This window comes from Carassius gibelio, chromosome B12 (assembly GCF_023724105.1).
Source record: "Carassius gibelio isolate Cgi1373 ecotype wild population from Czech Republic chromosome B12, carGib1.2-hapl.c, whole genome shotgun sequence".
Classification (NCBI taxonomy): domain Eukaryota; kingdom Metazoa; phylum Chordata; class Actinopteri; order Cypriniformes; family Cyprinidae; genus Carassius; species Carassius gibelio.
The window spans coordinates 19,856,908-19,873,285 of record NC_068407.1 but is presented as its reverse complement, the minus strand read 5'-3'; the positions used below and the strand labels follow the sequence as shown (position 1 = coordinate 19,873,285).

Genomic DNA, 16,378 nt, shown 5'->3' with positions numbered 1-16,378 from the left:
TCACCTCCGCTCTCGATGAGGACGTCTAGAAGCTCATCCATCTGCTGGCTGCGCGACATCTGCTGCAAGAACATCACAGGATCATTTAATCGTGTTCAACACATTTGTGACACATTCCATGCCTTTGCTTTAACCCTCATGATGCACTGGGGTCCGTTTTGGCCAGAAAGAGAGACAAAAAAAAAATAGGCAAGTTTTTGTAAGGGGACCAAACATTTTCAACGGCTTTAAGACCCTCAAAATACACATCATTTACAGTAGTTGTTTAAGGTTTTTTTTTTATTTTTTTTATCCCCTTAAAATTTTCACTCTTTGTTATATTGCAGCAATTTGCTAAAATCATTTAAGTTCCTTTTTTTCCTTATTAATGTACACACAGCACCCCATATTGACAGAAAAACAGAATTGTTGACATTTCTGCACATTTATTAAAAAAGAAAAACGGAAATATCACATGGTCGTAAGTATTCAGACCCTTTTGCTCAAGTATTTAGTAGAAGCACCCTTTGGATCTAATATAGCTATGAATCTTTTCGTGAAAGATGCAACATGTTTTTAACACCTGGATTTGGGGATCTTCTGCCATTCCTCCTTGCAGATCCTCTCCAGTTCTGTCAGGTTGGATGGTAAACGTTGGTGGACAGCCATTTTCAGGTCTCTCCAGAGATGCTCAATTGGGTTTAAGTCAGGGCTCTGGCTGGGCCATTCAAGAACAGTCACAGAGTTGTTGTGAAGCCACTCCTTCATTATTTTAGCTGTGTGCTAAGGGTCGTTGTCTTGTTAAAAGGTGAACCTTCAGCCCAGTCTGAGGTCCTGAGCACTCTGGAGAAGTTTTTTTTCTGTCCCTAAACTTGGCCGCATTTGTGGGTGGCAGTGGCTCAGTGGTTCATGTAGGTTGTCTACAAACCGGAAGGTTGGTGGTTCAATCCCCGGCTCCAAGTGTTGAGGTCTCCTTGAGCAAGACACCTAACCCCAGCTGCTCCTGACGAGCTGGATGGCACCTTGACTGGCTGACACCGCAGTCGATGAGTGAATGGAAGAATGTGAGGCAACTTGTAAAGCACTTTGGATGGCCATTTGGGCTGTTGAAAGCGCTATATAAATGCAGTCCATTTACCATTCATCTTTCCCTCGATTGCAACCAGTCGTCCTGTTCCCGCAGCTGAAAAAAAACCCACAACATGCTGCTGCCACACCAGTCCTTCAGGTGTTTTTTTTTAGCAAACTCCATGGGGGTTTCAGGAGAGGCTTCTGTCGGGCCGCTCTGCCATAAAGCCCCGGTGGAGGGCTGCAGTGATGGTTGACTTTCTACAACTTTCTCCCATCTCCCGACTGCATCTCTGGAGCTCAGCCAGATCTTTGGGTTCTTCTTTACCTCTCTCACCAAGGCTCTTCTCCCCGATGGCTCAGTTTTGCCGGATGGCCAGCTCTAGGAAGGGTTCTTGTCGTCCCAAATGTCTTCCATTTAAGGATTATGGAGGCCACTGTGCTCTTAGGAACCTTAAGTGCAGCAGAAATATTTCTGTATCCTTGGCCAGATCTGTGCCTTGCCTCAATTCTGTCTCTGAGCTCTTCAAGCAGTTCCTCTGACTTCATGATTCTCATTTGCTCTGACATGCACTGTGAGCTGGAAGGTCTTAGACAGGTGTGTGGCTTTCCTAATCAAGTCCAATCAGTATAATCAAACACGGCTGGACTCAAATGAAGGTGTAGAAACATCTCAAGGATGATCAGAAGAAATGGAAAGCACCTGAGTTAAATATATGAGTGTCACAGCACCTAGGACCATGTGATATTTCAGTTTTTCCTTTTTAATAAATCTGCAAAAATGTCAAACATTCTGTGTTTTTTTGTCAATATGGGGTGCTGTGTGTACATTAATGAGGAAAAAAAGGAACGAAAATGGGTAAATGCAGTAGTTACATGGCAATAATATTCAAATCGTTGATTTATTTATATCAAAAATTAAAAAAGACATTTCTGATCAGATTTACTATGGTTTTAGTTTAGTTTTATAAAATAATGCTTTGGGAACAAACAGACATGGAATGTGAAAACAGTACACAGATTTTGAATGCATTACGAGGGTTAAGAGTGTTAAATGTATGAACAGATTTTGTAGCAGACAGATTCAGACGTGCGAACTGGAACTGGTTACGCTTAGACTTGTTGGCAAATGCTTGTTTTGCAGGCGGTTTCAAGGACAACAATCACTAGAAAGTACAGCAGGGTTTCCCAAACTGACATTGTGGGTTTATAAAACCAATAACAATTAGTTTTAATAACAATAATATGAACAGCATCATATAATATCTATATATAGTTATAGTAACAGTTTAAACAACAACAATAATACTACTACCAAATAATAATAATTAAAATATTATTATTATTAAATTAGTTTATAGTTAGAGTTCCTAAAGCACCAGTGTGAAAATAATTTTGACTGAATTATTGTTACAACTAGGAAAAAGTCCAACTTTATCAATTTTATAAATGTTATAATTACTTAAAATTATCATAACTAATAATAATAATTTATTTTATTATAACAATATTTGCAATATATTGATAGAATAATATTTTTAGTATATAACACTTTATATTTATTATTATTATTATTATTATTATTATTATTATTATTATTCAATAAACTGGGTTCCTAAAACACCAAGGTGAATGTAAAGTTAAACTAAAAAGAGATTGGAGTTCACTTCAATATCCAAATGTAGAGTCAAAATAAAACAAAAATGTAATAGTATTTAATATTTTAATAATAATTACCTATAATACTTAAAGGGCTACTCCACTCCAAAATGAAAATGTTGTCATTAAACACTTACTCCCATGTCATTCCAAACCTGTAAAAGCTTTGTTCGTCTTCGAAATAAAATGTAAGATATTTCCGATGAAAGCCGGGAGACATCATCAGAATAGTCCATCTGCCATCAGTAGTTCAACTGTAGCATTATGAAGCAACCAGAATACTTTTTTGTATGCAAAGAAAAGTGTTTAATGACAACATTTTTATTTTGGGGTGGGGTATCCCTTTAATAATACCAATATGGTTTGCGTTTGGGAATCCCTGCAGTACACTGCTGCAGTGCTGTGCGTCTCCACGCAGTCAGTGAAGCTGTAGAGACGCAGGCAGAAGCTCTGAGAGCGTGAGCAGCGTGAGAGCGCATCCTGAGCTGCTTTACCTGTTTCACTGCATCCTCATAACACGGCGGCCCTTTACTGCCGGAGGCAGGGGGATCTGAGCTACAGAAGGCAGTGCTGGATGTAGGAGACTTGGGCTCAACGTGCCGCGGAGAGAGAGACAGAGCCTCCTACAGGAGACAGGGCCAAACGTTACACCTCTGAGGAGCCAGAGGAGCCCAGCTCTCTGATCACTGTGTGTGTGTGTGTGTGTGTGTGTGTGTGTGACGCTTCCTCAGCAGGACGCTCTGACCTCTGACCTCTGACCCAGTGACAATAAACACATCACCCACGTGTGTGGGCATGTGCTGACATCACATGATCATTGAGCAGCACGTGATTAAACAAACATACACCACCAGCCAAACATTGGGACGTTACATTATGAAGAGTTTTTAATGTTTTTGAAAGAAGGCTGCATTAATTTGATAAAATAAAAATACAGTAAAAACTGTGAAATATTATTGTGGTTTAAAATAACTTTTCTATGTGAATATATCTTAAAGTGTAATTTATTCCTGTGATCAGAGCTGTATTTTCAGCATCATTCCTCCAGTCTTCAGTGTCACATGATCTTCAGAAATCAGAATAATATGATGATTTACTGCCCAAGAAACAGTTCTGATTTTTATCAATGTTGAAAACAGTTGTCCTGCTTCATGTTTTTGTGGAAACTGTGATACATTTTATTTTTCAGGATTCATTGATGAATAGAAAGTTCAAAAGAACTGCATTTATTTGCAGAAATAGAACTCTTTTGTAACATTATAAACATCTTTGTTACTTTTGATCATGATCATGTCTTTTTTTTTTTAAATGACCCCAAACTTTTGAATGGTAATGTATGAAAATTCAGCTTCGATCACAGAAATAAATGACATTTTACACGTAGAATTCATCTATTTTATATTGTAAAAAATATTTTACAATATTACAGTATTTACAGTATTTTTGATCAAATAAATGTGCAGAAGAGTCTTTTATCAAAAACATAAAAAAATCTGAATCTTTTGACCGTTTGCGCTCATTGACTGAGACGCATGGTTGATGCAGTGAATCCCAGAGTAACTGAGATACTGTCACAGGAGCCGATCAGAATGTGTGAGGAGTTTTTGTGAGTGATGAATTAGAGATACATGAGTGTGATTGTTGACGTACTTTCTGCTGCACGCTGCTGCTCTTGGCTTTGGTGGATGCTCTGGCGTCTGCTGGATTCTGATGGTAAAGCGGCTGCAGGTTTCTCTGATCTGACGGATACGAGCAGCTCGCCGTCTGTCCTGCGCTCTTCTGCTGTAACTGACAGATTTCAGCCGTTAGTCACTCAATCAGAAACAAACATGAAGAAAAGTGACTCTTTCACAAACTCCAGCTTTCAAGTACTCCATGTTAAATATGGTTGTTAAAAACTTTTTTTTTTTTTTTGTGGCAAAATATAACTATAATATTGTTCAGCTCTTTATATAAAGTTGTATAGTGAAGAATATTAAACTTTATACACAAACATATTGTGCCTGATTTCTTGTATTGTTGCAAAATGTGACTATATTATTGTTTTCTGATAAATGTGACTATGAGGAATAATATTAAGATATTATATCTTTTAACATTCATGTAAATCTTTAAAACAATGTACGTTGTGAAAAGTGCTATACAATTTATTTATTTTTTGGTTAAATCTAATGACATAAAATGTCATGTTGAGCAATTATTGCATAAAAAATGACATTTTCCTTAAATCTTCAACTTGTGTTAAAGTACACACCTTCAAAAAAATTCATGATTAAAGTTTTTAAGAATGATAATCAAAATGTTTAAATAACAAAAATACACATAAATAATACAAAATCATAATATTAATGTATAAATGTTAAGTTCCAGAAAGTTATACTCCTAAATCTTAAATATTTCTAAAAGTATGCAATGATTTTATTATAATAATTATTATTAACTATACAAAGTAATTTATATGTACATAAATGCATTTTTTAAATTAAATTTTTACAGATTACATAAAAATATATTTTAATAATTACATTTATATTAAAAATAAGAATTTATAAATAGCATTATGTTTTGACATTTTACAACCTGAACTAACCTTGTCTGTATAACAATGTGTATAATAATCTCTGTTTATGACTTATATTTAGCAAACAAAATTTTGTCACATTATAATAAGCGTTTCTTTAAAATATAATTTTAATAATAAAAAACAATTGTATTGTATTTAGTTAGTTGGTTAGTTATTTCTACCACCCAAAATTATCAAATTCATTTTAATTCAGAAATGAAAATTATTTTGCTATTTCTTTATTATCGGTGTTTGAGTCAGTGTGTTCATGAACAGCAATTGTATTGAGCATCTTTGAGATACTTTAAGAGTTTTGATTAGCATTTTCAATTAGATTTTTTGAATTAGATTTGAATTATCCCTTTTTATTATTCTTTGTTGTTTTAAAATACGTCCATATAATTTTTATTACAATTTTAGTTTTGTATATTTTAGTACAACACCTTAAACTGAAAGAAAATGAAAATGTTGCTTTGAAAACTAAAATAAGTTTAAGGTGTCCTATATTTTGTTTTATTTTTATTTCAGGTTATGAAAACGTATTTATGGTTTTAGTTGTAGTTAACGATAATAATCGTGTTGTGAATGAATGAAGAGATGAACTGAATTGTTGACATCACTGAATCACTGTTTTCTTGTCTGCAAGTGTAAAGCTGTATTGTATAAACTGTTACAGATATCAATGTGACTTGTGTGACAGATGTGTGTGTGTGGATCACCTGTACGTTGTGTGCGGCTCTGCTTGTGTTCTGAGGCAGTGTGTGTGAGTCTCTCAGCAGGTACGGCTGGCCGGGGGACGAGGGGCTGCTGGAGGCTTTGGTGACGGGTGAGTCTTCAGGAGAGCACTGAGGGCTCAGGAACGCAGACAGACTGGCCGGGCTCGCAGATGACGGCGCAGCGTGCAGATTGCAGTGAGCCATGCAGCTGCCTTTCATCTGCTTGGCAGCCAGAGGACAGCTGGACACCACCTGCTCCTGCTTGACGGAGACGCCGTAGAACTGCTGCATCTGCGCTGGAGGCTGGAGATGCATCATGTGCTGCGGCGGAGCGGGACAGTCCTGCACGCGCTTCCTCTTGTGCAGCTGCATGCGCAGCTCCTCCACCTGCCTCTGCTCCTGATGCAGCTTCCACGTCAGCTCCTCGATCACCTTCTGCTTCTCCACCAGCATCTTGTCCTTCTCGGCGTCCGGTCCCAGCGTGCTATGACCCTCGTCTGCGCTCAGCTGGGCCGGCGATGGCTGCAGGCCGAACTGCGGCGAGGACATGGTGACGTCGCTGAAGCTGTCAGGCAGCGAGCCGCTGACGGAGAGATCAGATGAAGCTGGAGAGATGGGTGGTGTGGAGCCGCTGCTGCAGAACGGGTAGAAGCCGGCGCCGTGCGACTGGTAGGATGAGAGCGATCCGGTGGGAGTCACGGGGAATGCAGCTGCGCTGACGTCTGCAGAAGTGACCGGAGAAGAGTCTTTGAAGGGCCGCAGACGCTCTATGAGCGCGGTCTTAGTGCCAGACACGGGGAGACCGCGGATCCGCAGCTGCTGTCTGAGTTCAGACACCTGCAAACACACAGCACACTTAAATGGGTTAAATCTTTAATTCTCATAATGCACTTAAAATTTGAATAATGTTTTCACATTCTGAGTACGTTTGGACCCAGATAAGACCCAATGAGTCATAACGATTCTTTTTTTTTTATATTAACATCATATTGCATCTTTTAATGTTATAACCATGTTATTAATTTTTTTGTTTGTATATATATATATAAATGAGAAATTCTTTGAAGTTATAAAATTACACATGAACACACCATTTCTTTCTATTCTGTTGAGGAATTTTCTTTGAATATATCATTGTATGATAATTATGAGAGCATATATATTCTTAAATTTACCAGGAATAAATCCATTGGAATGAGTAGGATTTAAATAAATTCCTTTGTTTATAACTCATGATTGCTAAGAAAAAAATATATTATACTTGCATAAACATGTAAAACAAAATTTCAATAGTTAAAGATCTTAAAAAAAAAACAAGTAAAAAAAAAGAACAGATGATTGAATGAATGTGTGTTTTTGAAGTTTTGTTTCCTTACTAAAAACCTATGCACTGGTCAGTTTGGGGTTTTGTCAACAAAATCAAGAATTTCTAACATGAATTTATCCAATCAGATTTATGTTGTGGAAATGTAGTAAATGGTGCACATTTAATGATACAATGCCTCATTTGCATATTTAAACATAACATTTCAGAAATCGTTTAATGCGAGACATTTGTCTGTGATTAATCAGCTGGTTTAGTACGCTGATCCCCTTTAGAGAGACCTGTAGTGTTAACACACACCTTCCTCTTTAAAATCTACAAGCTTCCAGATCTTTAACCCCTTCATGGCATCACGAGGTGACGTGTGACTGACCTTCAGGTCGTCCAGGTTGGCGGGCAGCGGTCCGGGTCTGAGCGGGCTGATGGACGGGTTGCAGTAGCTGTTCTTCACTGGAGACGAGGAGCTGCTGCTGGTCTGGACGCTGGACGCACATGATGACTGCTGTTCACCGGACGCCCTGTTACACACACACACACAATTATGCTTCTCATGATCAGAAAACTACCTAAATAATGAATTAAATTAAAATTAAATGTAAATTTATGCATTTAGCAGACGCTTTTATCCAAAGCGACTTATCAGTGCATTCAGGCTATCAATTTTTATCTATCGTGTTCCCGGGAAACGAACCCACAACCTTGCGCTTGATAACGCAATGCTCTAAAATGGAACTTTGAAAACATTTTTTATCTATACTTCTGGTCAAATATTTTATATTTGTTATTTATATATATTAAGGCTGCATTTATTTGATCAAATGTATTTTCTATTTTCTATGTGAATATACAGTACAGACCAAAAGTTTGGAAACATGACTATTTTAATGTTTTTGAAAGAAGTTTATTCTGCTCCTCAAGCCTGCATTTATTTGATCAAAAATACAGAAAAAACAATAATATTGTGAAATATTATTACAACTTAAAATAATAGTTTTCTATTTGAATATACTTTAAAAAAATAATTTATTCCTGTGATGCAAAGCTGAATTTTCAGCATCATTACTCCAGCCTTCAGTGTCACATGTAACATCAGTCGATCACATGATCATTTAGAAATCATTCTAATATTCTGATTTATTATGAGTGTTGGAAACAGTTCTGCTGTCTAATATATTTGATGAAGAAAAGGTTCAAAAGAACTGCATTTATTAAAAAAAGAAATTATAATATATATATTCTAATAATCTATTTTCTTTACTATCACTTTTTATCAATTTAACACACCCTTGCTGAATAAAAGTATTGATTTTATAAAAAAAGGAAGAAAAAAACATTACTGACCCCAAATTACTGACCAGTAGTGTATATTGTTATTACAAAATATTTATATTTTAAAAACTTTTAAAAAAGTTTTTAAAAAGCTTTTTTTTTTTTTTTTTTTTATTATTCATCAAAGTATCCTAAAAAAGTATCACAAGTTCTGAAAAAATATTAAGCAGCAGAACTGTTTTCAACTTTGATAATGAATCATATTAGAATGATTTCTAAAGGATCATTTGATAATGATCCTAAAAATTCAGCTTTGCATCACATAAATAAATGATAATTTAAAGTATAATACATTTAAAAACAATCATTTAAAATTGTAATAATATACCACAATATTATTGTTTTTTCTGTATTTTTGATCAAATAAATGCAGGCTTGATGAGCAGAAGAAACTTCTTTCAAAAACATTAAAAATAGTAATGTTTCCAAACTTTTGGTCTGTACTGTATATTAAAAAGTAATTTATTTCTGTGATGCGCAGCTGTATTTCCAGCATTATTACTCCAGTCTCTAGTGTCACATGATAATCAGAAATCATTCTAATATTCTGATTTGCTGCTCAAGAAAAATTATTAGTATTAGTATTACCACATTAAAAACAGTTGCACTGACAAATATGTTTGTGGAAACCATCGTATATTTTATTTTTCCAAATTCTTTGCTGAATAGAAATTTAAAATAACAGAATTTATTTGAATAGAAAAAATGTTCCTGTCACTTTTGATCAATTGAATGCATCTTTAATGAATAAAAGGTTTTTTTTTTTTTTTTTTTTTTTTTTTACTGACCTCATGTAGACACACTATTATTCAAATGCTTGGGGTTGGTATAAAGACTGAAAGGTCAGGTGTGTAAACTCAAAAAATAAACTCATGAAGTCAATGAAGCAGAACAGAATTCCACTCTTAATCCGAGGAAACTTCCACAGTAAACACTCTCTATTCTATTTCTATTGTAACCACTTGTTTTCTTTTTATTTGTTATAAAAAATGACCCTTTAACACTAGCATTCCCTATTATTTCTCTTTTCTACTTTTTATTTTTTTTATTAAAAAAAACCCTTGCATACTGCGTTAGGCTAACCGAAACTAGCCGCAGCGCTTGCATATTATTGCTCTTTCGTTGGTTTTGATTGCTTCTATTGTCCTCGCTTTGGATAAAATCATCTGCTTAGTGACTAAATGTAAATGCCAAACCATCTTCAGTGAATGAACTGAGTGTATGTCTATAATCAGGACGTGGTGAAAGCGTGCTGGCCTCACTTGTTGAGCGTGCTCTGGTTGAGGGTCTGGTAGCTGAAGCTCTGCTGCTGATGTGTGTGTGTGTGTGAGTGTGTGTGTGAGCTCTGCTGGTGTTTCTGCTGGCTGAGGATCTGCAGCTGGAGGAAGAGCTGCTGCTGCTGCAGGAGACGTGCGTACGCCGAGTCCATCTGCGGCGGAGGAGATTTCTCTGCCTTCTGGTCCGGCGGGATGTACTGGTGGTACTTCAGCTTCTTTACTTTAGGCTTGATGTCTTTGGGTTTCTTGTGGCGGTTCTTCTCAGACATTTTGGACTGCAGAGGAATCGAAAAACCTCATGAAATGAGCTGATGTTAGATTTAGGTGAGTGTTTTCGAGGGGAGCATTCATCATTATCGTCTGCTTAGTGATTTGAGAGGGACGAGATGTTTAATCATACCTTGACTATTGCAGGAACAGGAATGGGTGGAGTTTCCTGGCTGTTGGTCATGTTCTCCTCCTGGTTTTGAGTGATGCTGTCTTTGCTCTGAGACCCCTGAATAACAATCAAATTCATAAAGTGTCACTAAATCATTAAAGGGGTCATATGATGCTGCTAAAAAGAACATTATTTGGTGAAATGAAATGTGTTTGTGTGGTTCAAAAAACACTTTCTTTACCACATACTGTACATTATTGTTGCTCCTCTATGCCCCGCCTTTCTGAAAAGTGAGGTGTGCTCTGATTGGCCAGCTATCCAGTGCGTTGTGATTGGCTGAATACTGCAAGCGTGTGACGGAAATGTTACGCCCATTACCTTACTATGATTCTCTGTCCAGCCAGAGCGAAGAAACATAAACATAAAACCCATTATAAACGTGAAATAAACATGATTTATAGCCGTGTCCTCTTTTGGAAGCCCAAACAAAGTAATTTAGCTTTCACAGTGAAACACACAGCGTCTATACGACATGGCGGTGCGGCGACAACGATACTACAATGAGAATTAAAGTTATTTGCATGAACATTTGAGCAGCGTTATGCAAATCTTCCCACATAGTGATGTAGAGATGTGGAGCGTGTTAGAACGAGACGTTTAAGGGGGCGTGGATGAGTCGTAACTTTGATAAAGAATATCTCTTTGAATTTCAGACTTAAGTCTTTGCAACTTCACAGATCTTCTTCATGCACCAAGAGCTTGTAACACTCCAAAGAGCAAGGAAAAATTTAAATCGTATCATATGACCCCTTTAATAATAATAACTGATCGTCATGGCCTGTAAAGCCTGATGTGTGAAATAATAATAAAACTATGTCTATGATCACCTTAGACATTTGTGTATCAAATATGATACAGTAAACTTAAATAAATGGAATTACATAGAAATAATTTATTCTTGCTGCAAACTCCAAACCTTTCCATAAGTTGATATCCAGGTGACACTGTTTATAACACATTGTTTATATCCCCCAAGTACTTTACATTAACAAAAAAAAAAAAAAAAAACATGCACAAGGTGATTATTATTAAACATGTACATAATTTACAACTTTCGCAAGCCACAAAGCTTAAATAAATATTCCTAAGTTGTACACGCTTGTGCTCCACGTGATCTGAGCGATAGGTCATGAGGGTTTGATGCCAGGCCTCCTGACAGCTTCAGCCGATGCTTTATTACCCCTGCTGCCAGAGACGGGCAATCATTCTGAAGCCTGGAGCAACGCTGGAACAGCAGAGAGTACAATACACTTCTGAGTGTGTAAGAAACACACTGGCATGCTGATCTGGGCTCAGAGTCAAAGAGCTGTCAGAAAACAACGGCTCCTCAAGAGCCTGAGCAGAACACTGCAGTTCACCGGATCACCACAGGGGGCAGAACTCACGACTAATATCACCATACCATATACCAGCAGTCTTCAGCTCTTTTATTTACTTCAGTTTAATTTTATCCATTAGACTTACAGTATATACTATCATTTAAAAGTATGGATGTTTAACATTTTTTAAAAAAAACTTTTTTTTTTCTTCTGCTCACCAAGGCTGCATTTATGTGATTGGAAATACAATAAAAACAATGATAAACTATTAGCCTACATTTTTTAAAGTTTTCTATGTGAATATATTTATAATTTATTAAAATACATTTTCTTTAAAAAATATTATTTATTATACTTTATAATGTATTGTAGCTAATGTATATAAAATATTATATTATTATTATTATTATTTTGCAAATGTGATGCATTAAATTGACCAAAACTGGCAGTAAAGACATTTATGATTTCAATTAACAAATAAATGCTGTTTTTCAAACATTGTATTCAATTTTATACAATGCATCACAGTTTCCACAAAAAAAGTCAACTGTTTTCAATTTTGATATTAATAATGTGAAATATTTCATAAGCAGTAAATCAGCATATTTTCATGATTTCTGAAGATCATGTGACACTGAAGATTGGAGGAATGATGCTGAAAATACATCTGTGCATCACAGAAATACATTACAGTTTACTGCATATTCACACATAAAAACAGTTATTTTAAATTGTAATAATATTTCACTTTTACTGTATTTTGGATCAAATTAATGAAGCTTTGGTGAGCAGAAAAGACTTCTTTCAAAAACGTTCAAAAATCTTAATTTTTCCAAACATTTGACTAAGAGTATATTTATATTTATTATCAGTAGTGTCATTATTAGTTTTTAAATATTATTATTGTATTTTTTTTTTTTTTGTATTTATATTTATGGTCAAAGAAAAGCAATAATAATACTAAACTTGTTATGTGTTAATCTATATTCAGCTGTGAGTGATGTCCTGATGTACGGGGCGACTCACATGCTCGGTGCTGGTGAGTGTGGGTGAGCTGGAGCCGCTGCTCTTGTTCTCTGTGAGCACTTCGGCCGAACACTGCGACTCTTCACTGTGTGGCTGATCTGGAGACAGACTCTCACTGCTGCTGTCCTCCTCAAACGCGTACGAGTCCTCCTGCTGCGGGAACTTCCCATGGTTCACTGCGGAGATACGAGAGGTGAGATACAGACTCAAACCCAGGCAGATAAACTCCAACAGTGCAACAAAGAAAAGATCAGAAAAACAAATGTACGGAGAGCAGCGAACATGAACGAGACTGATTAACATCTCAACGCCAGCAGTGTTTGACAGAATTACAGCCTCTGAACTCTGTGTCTGTGTAAATATTTGACTGAAAGTCTGTTTGCGTCTGATGTGTGTGTGTGTTAAGCGTGTGCCAGAACATCGATGCGTGTGCCTCGTCTTACCATTTGTCATGTGCACGAGGTCGAACACTTTTGATGCAGTGACAGCAGCCGAATAGAGCACAGGTCACACGAGGGGTCAGGAGAGGTAAGTGTGTGTGTGTGTGTGTGTGTGTGTGTGTGTGTGTGTGTGTGTGTGTGTGTGATATCTGACCATGTGAGCTGGCAGCAGCAGTGCAGGCACTGGTTTCAATCAGCACAAGCACTCTCTCAGTTAGGCACACAGGCACACACACACACACACACACACACACACACACAGGTTTCATGTTTTCTGGGATCATTCTAATGGTGTAATGGTTTCAATGTCCCCACAAGGTCAAAATGTAGCGATATTACTATCTTGTGGGGACATTTGGTCCCCATATAGAGAATACCAGGTGTACTCTCTCTCTCTCTCTCTCTCTTTCTCATGTGAGTTATTTCCTTCTTATGTTGATGTTGGATGGCTGTGGTGTGGACATAGACTGTATAAAAACATAGACTCCCTTTTGGAGCAAGCTTCTAGTGACCAGTCGATGAATTGCAGTTTTAGTCACTTCCGTGCTGGTTTCAGGAGAGAGAGCAGAACGGTGTCGCTCTGGTGTGAATGAAGTCCACTGACTCTTAGATCATCTGAGACAGTGTTTGTAAAGAGAATGCCCCGTATGTGGAATGCCATTCTGCCATTTATTTATTTATTTTATTTATCTTTTTGATTACAGTTGCTTACAATTTCTGAAGCTGTACCTCCTTTTCTCTAAACTCTGCACACAAAAACCACAGAACATGCACACAAGACAACATTACGCATCTCAAAACTACTTAAAAACTAGTTTTATTCTTACAGCGGTGGATAGTAAATGTATAGTGCAACTCTAGATGGCACTGACTGATGGGTTTTAACGTAACTATGGTATTAACATGAAATGCAAGATGTTTGGTTCATGTTGCATTCCCTTGAGATTCCCTCAGTGCTTTTTTAGAGTTCCTCTGAAACCCTCCACCTTCCCCAGCTCCACCTGTATAGATCTGCTTCGGCTTATTTTATGTGCTAGCATCAGTATGTTAACATAGTCAACTCATAACCGTTACCATCAACATCTTCCCAGATTTAACTAATTATTTTTACTTCATTGCTGTACTAAAGTATTTATACTCTTACTTTACTACATTCCAAATCATATTCTTGTACTTTATACTCGAAAACATGTCGAAAACATGTCGTTCCTCATTATTTTGAGCTGGAGAAATCGTCACGCGCTACGAGAAGAGATAGCAAAGTGCGATTTGTGAAGGAGCAGGTTCTTTTCAAAGAGCCTGATAAAAACAATCACTGAGTTCACAGGTCTGACTCAAAATGTGCCAATAATGGGAAATCCTCTGAGCTTGAGTGCATGCACAAGTGAAACGTTACTAATGTTAAAATGTAGCATTTATTACTTTATATGAATTTCATATTTAGGATATGAGAGTCCATTGTTTGCGAACTAAAGCTGCTGTAAAAGGGCTGTTTAAGCCCACTGTCTGAAATGCTTAAACATAGGCATGTATTACCACCTGAACAGGGTTAATGTTCGATGGGGTTAATCTTAAAATAACGCAAATTAATGCCCATGCATGTACCCTGCTGCCATACCACTTTCAAATGATGGAAAAGTGTTTTTCTAAAATGCTACCACATTTTGCCAAATGTGACTTCTGTTTTTATATTGTAGCTATATTTATATTTGCCTACACACTTTTCCCCTCATTTTTTGTTATTTTCACTTGTTTGCACACTTAAATTATCAGTAATTAGTGATCAGTGTATGACATATTTTTTAGTAGGAGGATAGAGTATATAAAATTGCTAAATAAATTAACATTCATCAGTAAGTACTTTTTACGTTTAATACTTAATAACAGCTACACAAGAGCTGTTTGTTTTGAATGATGTGCCTAATGAAGAGAACTGGGTTTAACATTTCGCTTACAACTGCAAACTGAGTGTAAAGCAGATCATTTGCTTGCAGATTCGATATATGAGTGAATGGTTTCACTGAGTGAGCTCAACTACAGTTTTAAGTGAGTAAGCTAAGCAATTAAAAAATAAAAAAACTCTATGGGAAATTAGCATCCTGCCAGAAGACATACACCTCATGCACATTTGAGAAGAGACTGTGAAAACACAGCAGATTGTAGAGAAGTGTTTGTTCAACATATATTTGAGTTTGACACGACAGAAGTCAAGCATGCCCCATGGTGAGCTGAGCATTCTGGGAAGGGTGTCTCAGACGGTCGCGTCTGCTCAAACACCTTTGTAGGTGGTTCGACGGAGCCACATAAATCACGTCAAGTCAAAACAGAGAATGAGAGGGACATTCATTTGATCTCCAGCGAACAGGGTGGATCTAAATACAGCTGCTGTTTGTCTCAATAAAACACGCTGCTCCTCCAGCAGAGGTAATATAAACCTCCGTCCCAAACCTCACACGGCTTATGCAACACATTCAGCCGCAGCTTCAGGGGAAACATGGACATGTTTACTTTCAGCATGTCCGAAAACACTGGATCTGAGCGCGCAACATACTGCGGTCGGACGACATAGTAAACACAGAGCGAGTTAATGCCCGTGAGCGAGAGCCCACGGCCTCCTAAATCAAATGTTGAGCCAAAGCTTGGGAGGATTGTGAGGAATCTCGCTCAACATCACAAGCGAGGAATTCACTCATGCAAAGAAGATGCAAAAAGATGCAACATAAAGTCATTATATTAATTCAGGAGTTAGTGATGCAACTCCAAACACACACCCACACACACACAATTAAATTCTGCATACATATAGCTAAAATAATTAAGTTTAGATATTAAGTTTATTTTAGATATAAGAGAGTATAAGCAAAAACCCACTTAATTTGTACTCAATTAAGATTTCCTATCTTATTCTTCTTCATGAGTACTGTAAACTTGATTTAAAGGTATATTTCATCCATAAATTAAAATGTTGTCATTATTTACTATCTTTCATGTTGTTCCAAACATGTATGAGTTTCTTCCTTCTGTTGAACACAAATGAAGATATTTTGAAGAGTACGGTTAACCAAACAGTTGACTGTAGCCATTGACCGTCATATTTTTTTTTTCTTCTGCAAATTCAATGGAAGTCAATGGCTACCGTCAACTGTTTGATTAATTTTTTTTTCATAATATCGAAGTTAATAACTGTTTGGTATTTATAGTATTTTTTACTGTTTGGTTCCATATAATTTATAATTTTT

General features: G+C 36.7%; 1 protein-coding gene across 13 annotated transcripts in view; it reads right to left on the bottom strand.

Annotated features, from left to right (window-relative positions):
* myocd (myocardin) overlaps positions 1 to 16,378 on the bottom strand; it is a 112,266-nt gene that overhangs the window by 4,221 nt on the left and 91,667 nt on the right. For 5 of the 13 annotated variants that reach the window (XM_052571301.1, XM_052571307.1, XM_052571303.1 and 2 more), the window contains 8 exons: positions 12,700 to 12,875; positions 10,316 to 10,411; positions 9,901 to 10,190; positions 7,683 to 7,827; positions 5,989 to 6,822; positions 4,357 to 4,494; positions 3,201 to 3,329; positions 5 to 62 (listed from right to left, as the gene is read on the bottom strand). In XM_052571301.1, coding sequence (XP_052427261.1) covers positions 5 to 62; positions 3,201 to 3,329; positions 4,357 to 4,494; positions 5,989 to 6,822; positions 7,683 to 7,827; positions 9,901 to 10,190; positions 10,316 to 10,411; positions 12,700 to 12,875 — 1,866 coding nt within the window. The remainder of the gene's footprint in view (positions 1 to 4; positions 63 to 3,200; positions 3,330 to 4,356; positions 4,495 to 5,988; positions 6,823 to 7,682; positions 7,828 to 9,900; positions 10,191 to 10,315; positions 10,412 to 12,699; positions 12,876 to 16,378) is intronic. The other 8 variants (XM_052571304.1, XM_052571308.1, XM_052571309.1 and 5 more) reach the window with 5 other exon arrangements.